This window comes from Vulpes vulpes, chromosome 9, assembly GCF_048418805.1.
Source record: "Vulpes vulpes isolate BD-2025 chromosome 9, VulVul3, whole genome shotgun sequence".
NCBI classification, from domain to species: domain Eukaryota; kingdom Metazoa; phylum Chordata; class Mammalia; order Carnivora; family Canidae; genus Vulpes; species Vulpes vulpes.
Window position 1 is genome coordinate 107,394,352 of NC_132788.1, and position 11,094 is coordinate 107,405,445.

The 11,094-nt window shown below is 67.0% G+C and overlaps 1 protein-coding gene across 5 annotated transcripts in view; it reads right to left on the minus strand.

Annotated features, from left to right (window-relative positions):
* Positions 1-8,318, minus strand: part of NFIC (nuclear factor I C) — a 65,039-nt gene extending 56,721 nt beyond the window's left edge. The window contains exon 1 of one of the 5 annotated variants that reach the window (XM_072721812.1): positions 7,919-8,318. In XM_072721812.1, the coding sequence (XP_072577913.1) occupies positions 7,919-7,921 (3 nt within the window). In that variant the 5' untranslated portion in view covers positions 7,922-8,318. Of the gene's footprint in view, positions 1-1,770; positions 2,026-7,918 lie in introns of those variants that run through there. The other 4 variants (XM_072721811.1, XM_026019417.2, XM_026019418.2 and 1 more) reach the window with 4 other exon arrangements.
* Positions 8,319-11,094: the final 2,776 nt, after the last annotated feature.

The window sequence follows — 11,094 nt, forward strand, 5'->3', positions numbered from 1 at the left end:
CACGTCCAGCAGGGGCACAGCCCCGCCAGGCCCCGTGAGCACACGCTCACCCCAGGGCTCCGCTCCTCACCGCCACCGCCACCGCCACCGCCACCGCCTCTCGCGGCAACGTGGATGAAGGCCTGTCTCCCGAGGAGTCCTGATGGGGGAATTCCAGGGCTCGGTGACAAAAGGCGGCCTTCCAACCTCCTCCCCTGGAATAGCCTCCCTGGCTCAGCCCCCCTGTGTGGCTGGCGGGAGCTGGCAAGCGCACGGAGGGCGGAGGGGGCGGGGGCACCCACAGCCACCCAGGCCACCCTGCAAGCCCAGAGGCTGGGAGGCCCAAGGTCACACGGCAACCCAGAGGAGAACCCCAGTAGCTCCCAGTTGCTCCCGGGAGCTGCAGGACAGCGGGGAGGCAGAGGAGGGGCAGCACTGACAGCTTCCGGGGGAGACCCCCCTCCAAAGTTGTTCAGAAGGGGAAACTGAGGCCTGCACTGGGGCAGGGACTGGCCCAAGGTCACTCAGGGGATTATGGGTAAGACAAGCTCTGAGACCCCCCCCTGGGGGGGGCACCCATCCACCCATTTGCTGGGGGGAACCAGGAACTCCCTACTCCCTACCCCAGCAGGAAAGAGTCCACCACCAACGACGGGGACCCCAAGATCCTGGATTGGGGACGCTCCCCACAGAGGCTGGCGGTCCCTGAGGCCCGAGCCAGGCATCCACGTGCTCCCCACAAGGGAGGGAGGAGGGACACGGGACACGCAGCCCCCCCCCCCCCCACTCAGAGGACTCCCAGAGTCGTACACTTTGCAAGCTGGAGGCCACCCCGGCCCTGTCTCCAGAACCTGCCTTAGTCCTCAGGAGAAACTGAGGCCAGAGCCCCCCTGGCCTAAAGAGACACGAGGGTGTGGGGGAGCTGGAAGTAGACCTGGGGGTGTCCCAGAGAGAACTAGGGGAGGCCGGGCCGGGCCGGCCGCCCCCTCCCCACGCACCCCGGGCCCGTTGCACAAGGGCTCGGCCTGGGGCGGCCTGGGAGCGCGGCCAGGGGTGAGAGGCTGCGGGAGGGGGCAGGGGCAGGGCAGGTGCCGGGCCGGCGAGGCGTCCGCAGCGCCGCAGTGCCCGGCCAGACCCCGGAACGCCCGGCCTCCCGGCTCCTCCCGGCTCCTCCCGGCTCCTCCCGGCGGCGGCGGCGGCGCAACGATCCAGGATCGATGCGGCGAAAATATCAGCTCGGTGTCGGGGGGCGGAGGCCGCGCCGCGGTGTCAGCGCCCCCTCCCCCGCCCCTGGCGCCTCCAACTCCGCGCGCCCCCTCCCCCCCTCCCCGCACACGTGGGCCAGCGCGGGGGGACGGCGTCCCGGGGCCGGGTGGGGGGGCGCTGTCTGGGGAGCTCGTCCGAGGGAGCCCGTCCTCGGCAGTGCCCGGGGGGGGGCGGCCAGGACCCCTCGATTGCGCCCGGAGGCAGGCCGGGGTGGGGGGTCCCCGCAGAGGCCCGCCCTCGCCGCTGGGGGGGCGCTCCCCGGACCTTCCCGGGTGGGGGCGAGCCCCGCGCGCGCGCAGGGGGGCGGCCGGGGCGCCGGGGGCGGGGCGGGGGTCCCGGGGACGGCTCTCGCGGGGGGGGGTCCCCGGGCCGGCCCATCCCCCACCGGCCCCCGGCCCTCGGCGGGGGCGCCCTGCGGGGCGGCGGGAGGGACGCGCGCCCTTCCCGTCCCGCCTCCTCGGGCTTCCCGGCGCGGGGCCCTGGCGCGGGGGGCGCGGGGCGCGGGGCGCGGGGCGCGGGGCGTACCTGGGTCAGGCAGAGCGGGGACGAGTACATCCCGGGCGCGGCGGGAGGCGCAGGGCCGGCCGGAGCGGGCGCGCTGAACTTACTGAGTCATTTTTCCAAACCCCCCCGCGGCCGCGGCCGGCGCGCTCCTCGCCGCCTCCTCCCTGGATCTCCCTCCTCCCTCCTCCCGCGCTCGCTCGCTCTCCCTCTCTCTTCCTTTCCTGTCCCCCCTCCCTCTCTCCTCCTCCTCCGTCTCTGTCTCTCCGTGTCTCTGTCTCTCCTCCCTCCGGCAGCCTCCCCCTCCCTCCCCCCAATTCCCCTCCCCTCCCACCCGAACCTCCCACTTCTCAACATCCAACTTTCAAAGAAACGAGGGAAAAAAGAGCGCGAGCGGGGAAGCAAAGCCGCTCCCCCCCCACGCCCCGCGAACCCCTATCATCGCTATTGGTACGAATTACGAGCCGCCTGGTCCCGGGCACCGGACGGGGACCGACTGGCCGCGCGACCCGGGTCACCGCGGGTCCCCCAGGACCGCCCACCCGAGTCCAGTAGGGAGGGGGGGTGGGCTGGTGCTGGACACTTTGGGGCCGGAGGTGGATTTTTAAGACCCCCCCCCCTTACCCTCCCCGCGCTGGCCGGGAAGTTGGAGAAAAGAGCCAAGTTGGGGGGGGGGGAGGGAAAGAATGAAGAAGTGACGTGTGCAGAGGCCCGGCGCCAGCGCGCGTCTTTCCCCTTAAAGATGTACAACCCGGGGTGCAAGGCAGGAGAGGGGGCTCCGGGGGCATCTCTCCCTCTGCTCCCCCAGAGCCACACATGGGCTGCGGTTCCCTGGGCGCAGGGGTTGGCTCCAAGTGCACTCCTCCACCAGCCCAGCAGCCCCAAAGGTCCCAGCTGACCCCAGAGCCGCCAGCACTCTGCTCTCGCCTCTTCAGTTAGCACCCGAGGGGACCCGGGTGTGCAGGGAGGGGGGTTGCTGTGGCATCCCCCACGAGTCTCCCCAACATGCCAGGAGGATGTGTCCAGAGCCTCAGGCTGGCCAGGTGAACCCTTGCAGCCTTTTCCCTGAGCGTCCAGTAATTCCTACTGGCCCCAGCAGTGTGCCCATTTCACGGATCTGGAAACTGAGGCACAGCAAGTGGCTTGGAGCCAAGGCCACCTGGCCCCAGAACCCACATTCCTAAAGCTCCACTGTTCTCCCTTTAGAGAAACCGGGCATAGACCTGATACCGCCCCTCATCTGAGCCCCCAGGGTGCCTGAGGACCATGACCTCAACCCTTCCCCATTCACTCTCGGAATCCTCCCATTCCCAGCCTCCACCACGGAAGCTCCCACTCCCACCCCACAGACCAGGGCGATGTGTCGCTCTGCCCCTTGGTGTCAAGTGCACTGACGGTGCCCACCCATGGGATCCATGGGCATGAGGATAATGGCACTTAGCAGAGCCTTGACCTTCTGTCAAATGTGCACCGAGGCATTCTTAGAAAGCCTGGTGATTTTGATTTGTTCTCTCCCAGTATCCTGACGCCAAATGATACCCTCTTGCCAACTTGGGGCAGCTGCCCCATGCCCAGGGTAAAGGAAGGTGCCAGGAACCCTGCTATTCTCCCGCGCGTTACAGGGAGGAAACAGGCCCAGAGAAAGGGAGCCGCTCGCCCAGGGCCCCAGGGATGGACCAGGGGGGAGCAGGGTTCCCACAGCACACAGGTTCAGGGCCACGGTGACCCCCCACTGCATGTGGGTGTCCGTGATTCAAACAAATAGTGCTTAGCACTTCGGGAGCACTTCACGGGAATGTCTGAAAACCCCTGCCGGGTGGGAGTGTGGGGAGGGGTGCATTTCAAAACCCCAGGATGAAGGGGAAGGCAGGTGTCTAGGAATCCAAATGCCAACATAACGTCACGCAGTATTTTATTACTTTAAAAGTACAAGGAGCACAGAGAGTACAAGATCCCGAATTTACAGACATTTAAAAGTTACCCTGGGCTTCAGAGGGTTGTCCCGGCTTTGGCCCTCTGAGCCCAGCCTGCCCCCCAACCCCCAGGCTTCTGTTGGCAAAGTGAGGTTTGGAGAGTACAGACTAACCCCCTGGGAGCGTCAGTCTCCACATCTGTAAAATGGCAAAGGTGCTAGGACCCGCCTGGAGGAGGGCTGGTGAGTTGGGAGTCCTGGGGTTACCTGTGTGGACACCCTGGACACCACGAGTGGGACAGTGCGGACGAATGTGCTCTAGTCCGGGCAGGAGGGGCCCTGTGAGCTCACAGCGGGCCAGCGTTAGTGCAGGGCTGCGGCCAGGTCTGTGCCTCCTCCAGCAGCAGCTAAACTCCAGGGTGCCTCGGCTTCCCCTCAGCTTCCCCTCCGTGGGAAAGGGCAAAGGTAGTTCCAACCCCTTGGGATGTCGTGGGTGAACCAGTGACTGGACTGACGTTAGGACACTGCCTTGCACCTGGCAGTGTCTTACCAAAGCAATTGGTGGATCCGGACCTGTTTGTGCCAGGGCCCAGGAGGCGAGGGTGGGGGCACGATTTAGCCTCTGGCACCCTGGATGGAGCACCATGTAGCTCGTTGGTTTAAAAAAATCAAATAAAACACGCTCGCTCCTTTATAGCTCATTCTGTCTTCTCTCTAACTGTCCCTGGGACAGAGGGACAGACGCACAAGTGTGTTGACTACCACTCTCTAACACCAACGGCAACAATTTGGGAACAAGCCACTGCGTCCATGGGGGGAGGGCAGTCGGGGAGACTACTATGCAGCTCCATAAAAGCACAAGCAAGCTGTAGGCAGGGCTTCTCCCTGCAGGGTGCTCTGGATCATTCTCTGCCGGGAGGGGGGGGGACTGGGGGCATCCTGGACACCGTGGGGGAGGGGTGCTGAGCAGCATCCCTGGCTCCTTCCCACTGGATGCCAGGAGCACCCCCAGTCCAGACAGATGTCCCCAGACATTACCCAGTGTCTTCTGGGGCAGAACAGTCCCTGGGTGACACCCCCCACCCCACCCCACCCCACCCCGCCCACTGGAAATGCTGCAAGGAGACTCAAGCTCTCATCTGGGATTCTTTTGTTAAAAAAAAAAAAAAAAAGCAAGCGTATTTGTAAGAATATGTGCCTGTTATGTGTGCAATGGTTCAGACAAGGCTGATGGAAAGAGAGCTGCCCCGGAGTGGGGTCCTACCGGGGAGGGGTGGTGACGAAGGCGGCTTTTCACTTTGGGGACTTTTATATCTTCCTTAGATGCTCCTGGATGGTTTGTGCCATTAACAACCAACTTTTTTTAAAAAAGTGAGTGCCATTTACAGGGCAGCTGAGGCAGGGACCACAGGTGTCCACACAATAAGTCCACAGCCACCACACCCAGAGAACAGAGGACACAGCACCGTCCAGGCCCTGGGAATGTGACAGTGTCACCCCTCTTCTGCCCTTGTGTTCCCATTTTACAGAGGAGAAACTGAGGTTCTAGAAGGCGATGGTAAGGTCTTTGGTCTCCACAAGTAAAGGTAGGATGGGGCACAAGGCTGGTGCAGATACACGCACAGACACACACACCATGCCCCACAGACACTCACGTCACAAAAATGCAGACACACAGTCCTCATATGACACATACAGTCACACACACGTGACACAAACACAGAGACTCCCATGAACTCAGACTTCCCCACACCTGGCCTCAAACATCTCCTCAGAGGGGCACCCAGGGACACCGGACTCCCACAGACTCACACACGGCACACGCTCACACACACACGCCTTCAGCAGACTTGGGGAGACGCACAGATCCACTCCAGTGCACACACAACCGTGAACATAACACGTACACGCTCCTTCACCATCACCCCCTCGCACCCAAACACAACCATGCACACGCCCACAGGCAGCAGCCCTCCCAGGATCCCTACACAGGTGCGCGCCCTGCGCACCACATCCCTGCTCCTCCCCCACCCGCGCCCCCCAGAGCCCGGCCCAGGCTCAGTGCAGGGGTGGTTGGTGGTGGCGGCAGGGCCTGTCTCCCCACCCCAAATGCAGGTGCCTGTTGCGGCTGGGAGTGTGGTGAGGGTCTGTGCGCGGTGGTGCGGGCGTGCAGTGCTGACCACCTGTGTCCTGGCTGTGTGCTTGTCAATGTTCCTGCACAGATGTGTCCCACTGCACCAGGCGCCCGGCGGGAGAGGCTGTGCTGGGAAGGGCAGGCGGACCAGGTGTCCCACTGGGCGGGAGGGTGGCCGGACTGTTGTGTCTCCGCAGTGGCGGGGAGCACAGGGGAGGGGGCACACTGGCAGAGAGGGGGGCAGTTTACCAGACCTCCCGACCTCGAGGGTGGGGCGCCTGCACACCCCGGCGTCAGTGTAGGACCCCTCTTTCCCTTTCCCCAACAGCCCCCGAAAATGGGTTGCAGGTTTAAGGGGAAAAAAGCTGCTCCTCCGGCCTGGCCTTGGCGCTTTTATATTTAGAAAATTATATCAAGCGCCCGGTGTGGGGGTGGGGGTGCGGCGGGGATTCCCCCGCAGGGGAGCAAACAACACTCTGTGCCCGCCCCTCTGGCCTGGGAGGGGGCAAGCGCAGGGAAGCAGGCCTGGGGGTGGCTCCCCGCTCGGGGGTGAGGGGGTTTCCTTGGCCACCTCCCGGCCCCGACCTGGCCCCCGCGCTTCTGTAGCCAGCCGTCCCTCGGGACCTGCTCCGCCGCGGAGTGGGGGGACACCCGCCGCCCCGCCTCCCTCTGGGGCAGGTCCCCGCGCACGCGCAGCCCCGGGCGGGAGCAGGCGCCGCCGCCGAGCGATCGTGTCCCGGCGCCACCTCGCGCCCGAGCCTCAAGCCGGGACCACCTGGGGCCCCGCGGATGGGGCACCCCGAGTGGAGGGGGTGGTGTGGGGTGAGAGGAGGGGTCAGGGCTTAGAGGAAACACCCGTCCCCCACTCAGGGACCCCGGGTGCAGGAGCAAAGGAACTGGGGGGGCCCAGGAGCTGCAGACCCACCCCCAGGAGGAGTCCCTGGGCGCGACAGACACGCACACGGCGACACCCAGCCGTCCCCTGGGACGCGGCCGCTCGACACAGCCCCCGCGGCCGCACATGCCCAGGCGGGCCCCGCGGGTCACCCCGGGACGCCGCGACCCTCCACGCAGCTTCCCAGCATCTGCCCAGCGGGACCGCGGCCCCGGCACTCCCGCCGCGCGAGCCGCACGACGCTCGGACACACGCGCAACGCGACGCCCTCGGCCACGTGGGTGCGCGGACACACGCAGACACATAAAGGAGAGGGCTCGACGCCCGACCCCCGCGGCCCGGCCCGGACGGGGCCCCCGGCCGAGCAGAGCCGCCGACGCGCCCGGGCTTCCCGCGCCGACCCGCCGGGGCGCGGGCGCCCCCCACGCGCCCCCCAGCGCCGGATGCCGCCGACGCCCGCGGGCCGGGCCGGAACCCTCGGGCGCAGCCGCCGACGCCAAGCGGGCCCGGGGCGCGCGGGGCCGAGGCCCGGGGACCCCTCCCGGCGGCGGCCGGCGCGCGCGGCCGAGGGCCGAGGGCCGAGGGCCGGGGTCGGCGCGGGGGCGGCCCGGGGGCGGGGCAGCGCCGGGCGCGGGCGGGGTGCGGCCCCCGCGCGCTGCCGCCCGCCCCGCTCCAAGTTCAAGGCGCCCGGCGGCGGCCGCTGCGCGCTCTCCGCCCCTCTCCGCAGCGGCCATTTTCCGCTAGCTGGCGCGCGGCTCGCCCGGCCGGCACCCCCGGGCCCCGCCGCCCCCCGCGGCCCGCCGGGCGCCCCCGCCTCGGCCCCGCGCCCCCGCGGGCTGCGCCTCGCTCGGGGGTCGTGCGCTCCGGGCCGCGCCCTCCCGCGTCCGGCCGGGCCGGGGAGCAGGCGGGAGGCGGGAGGCGGGAGCCGGGCCCGGCGGGGGGGCCCTCTCCGGGGAGCCCCGCCCTCCCCGCCAACTCCGCGGCCCCCCACTCGGGGTCCCCCGCTGGGCCCCGCGCGCCGGCTCCGCCTCCAGCCGCGCGCGGGGGGGCGGGGGGCACCGGCGGGCGGGGGTCCGGCGGCCGCGGGCGGCGCGGGGGGGTCCCCGCCTCGAGCCCCTCCCCTGGGCGGCCCCCGCCCCCCGCCCCCCCAGGCCTCGCAACTTTCGCCGGGAGCCCACGCACCACCCCAAAAACTCCCCGGGCGAAAACGAAAGTGGGGGCGGCGACGTACCATGGCGCTGCTGCGAGGAGGCGAGGCCGGCGCCGGAGCGAGCGCGCTCGGTCCCCGGCGAGGGGGGGGCCGGAGGCGGCGGGAGGAGGCGGCGAGGGAGGGCGCGCGGGGGAGGGAGCGAGCGCGCGAGGGAGGGGGCGCGCCGCGCCCGCCCCCCCGGCCCGCAGGACCCTCCCCTCGGCCCGCCCTCCCCCCGGCCCCGCGCGCCGCCCGCGCCTCAGGCCGCTCCGCGCCCCGGCCCCGGCTGCGGCGGCCCCGGCTGCGGCTCCATCCCGGCGCGGCCCGCGCGAGGGGAGGCCGAGCGAGCGGCGGCCGCGGCGGGTCGCGGGGCCCAGGCCGGGCCGGCTGCGGAGGACGCGGACCCACCTCCGCCGCGGCGCGCGCGCGCTCGCACACACACACTCACACTCACACGCACACCCGCGCGCACGGGGCTCGGGGACACCCGCGGCCCGGGCCTCCGACCCGGCGCGGACACACGGCGCACAGCGACGCGCGCAGACCCGCACAGGCTCGGCCGCAGCGCGGAGCACACACGGCCTGCGGCGTCGCGCGGGGCGCGGGGCGCGGGGCGCGGGGCCCAGCTCGCAGCCGAGGGCTGTCTGGCCGCGCGGACACACGCCCGCCGGCCTGCGGCTGTCACCCAGGCAGACACCCGGGACCCGCACATGCTCGCAGCCTGCGGGGTGTCACACACAGCACAGCCTCACGCCGTCACACACACTCACAGCCGCGGGGTGTGCCCTGGACACGCACACGGACGGACGCCCGTGGAAAGACACTCCAGACCCCGACTGACCCGCACTCCGACCCCGGGAGGCCGCCCCCACCCGGGCCCGTGAGTGCAGGTGTCCCGGATACACGCAGTCACAACAAGCACAGCGGGGAGACGGGACAGATGGGGACACAGACAGACTCGGACACCGAGGGCGACAGACCTGGGGGGCGGGGGTCCCCTGGGGGTCCCGCAGGGGCTCCAGGGGGGCGGGGAGCGCGCGGCGGCCTCGCAGGTGGGGGTGAGCGGGCGCCCCCCCCCGGGTCACGGTTAATGGTGGAGCGTCCGCAGCGGGGGGAGGGGCGGGCGGGGAGGGTCACCCCCCGCCCCTGCCGTGGGCCGCCGTGAGCCGGGCCGCGGTGCCGCAGCGCCCCCCCACCCCCTGCGCTCTCCCGCAGTCCCCCTCCTCCGGCAGCCGCAGAGCAGGCACCGCCCCCTTCCCCCCTCCCGGGCTCTGCGTCTGGCGCAGCTGGGGGACGACGGGAGGGGTCTCGCCCGGGCCCGGTGGGCGGAGGGGAGCCTGCGAGCGTCCTGCTGCCTGGGCTCCCCTCAGCCTGCGCCCCCAGGTCCCCGCACTGGGGCGCCGGGATTCAAGGACCCCTTTGGAGAAGGGGTTCCCAGCTCTCCCAGGGGGGACGCCGGGGTTTAGGGAGGGGGCAGGCGGGGGCTCAGGACTGGGGGCTTCTGGAAGTTGATTCTGCGGCTCTGTGCGCGCTGCTGGGCATCCCAGAGGCTGGGAAATCTCGGACAAATGAGATGTGACAGCAGCCCTGCCTGCATAGTAGGTGCTCAGTAAGTCTGGGCCGCCCCAGCAGATCTCCACCAGGCCCGGAGCTCCCGCCCTGCCAGCCGAGGTCTCATGGCCTCTGCACGCTCTCCCAGTTTTTCAGGAGAGAAAACTGAGGCCCAGAGAGGAACCCCATCTTCCCCAGGTCAACCAGCATGTGGGAAGCCTGAGGACCCCAACCCTAAAGCCTCCTCCAGGGTTCTGCGGTGGTGGGAGGGGAAGGTTCTGCAGGTGGACTGCCCTCTCACAAACCTGAGGCCAAAGGAAGTAGGGGTGGCTACTCTGGCGCTGGCGAGGGAAGGGTTAAGTGGATAGAGACCCCTTCCCCCACCCTCTGCCTCTCTCACCCCCTCCCCCCCCATCTCTAATCTTCCCCTGTTAATCCCCAGCATGAATCCTCTGCCCCTCCCTCTTAGGTACCTGAGAGGAGGGGCGGGGCCTGAGTTGATAGCTGCCAGACCCCAGGGATTGGGGTCCAGCTGACGGTCAGGAGGGCACAGAAGCAGCCCCCACCCATCATTTTCCCCAGAGGCCACCCCTGGGCTGCAGGAACCGAGCTCATGTGAGCCTGCTCTGTTACCCTTCCCAGCAACCCTATGAGGTGGGTGCTATTAATTCCATCCCCATTGCATGAGTGGAGAAACTGAGGCTCAGACAGGTTTAGACATGTGCCCAAGGTCACCCAGCTGGCCTGGAGGACGCCTTCCTGACTTAACCTCCTCTCATTTTAGCTTCTTTTGTGATCTGAATAGGCTGAGAATCTCTCACATCATCAACTCCTGTTTCCTGTATAACTGTAGGACACAGCTCAGCTGAGTCTCTGCCACCACAGACCAAGGACCCCCCCTTTTCCTCCAGATGCGTTGGCCTGCAGTGCTTCTACTCTGTTACATTCCTGGGAGGCTGACTGATCAGTAGTAAACACATGAAAAGTGTCCAGCGTTACAGAGGCCAAAGAAAGGATAACAAACAGTAAGAAAAATACCATGCTCTGGCACTCATCAAAGTAGGTAAAGATTGTTAAATTGATAAAAAAAAAGCTAGTGCTGGTGAGGATGTGGTGAAACAGGCATTTTTACAAAGTGCTCGGAGGTGAATGTGTATGAGTTGGGAAAGCAGTTGGCAGGCATGGCAGGGGGCGAAGGCACGTTCAGGCCTCGCGGCCCAACTTCTGGGAGTCTGTCTCGAACTCCCATAACCTATGAATGCCCCTGAAGATGTTCCTTGCCCTATGCTTGTGAGAATTGCTACAAAACAATGTTTCTCAGCCTTTTTTTTCCCCACTAGAGTCCCTTTTGAACTGTTTGAGACTTTTTTTTCTTAAGATTTTATTTATTTATTCATGAGAGACACATAGGGAGGCAGACACACAGGCAGAGGGAGAAGCAGGCTCCCTGCAGGACTCGATCCCTGGGCCCCAGGATCACCATCTGAGCTGAAGGCAGATGCTTAACCGCTGAGCCACCCAGACGCCCCTGCTTGAGACTTTTTCTTTCCTGATCACCTCTCGTGAAATTTTAATACCACGGGTATACTGCGTGCTTGTGTTTATATTTAATGTATATCTGTGTTTTGTACATCAGAAGAGTAAGATTTTATTTACAACCCTCCCGC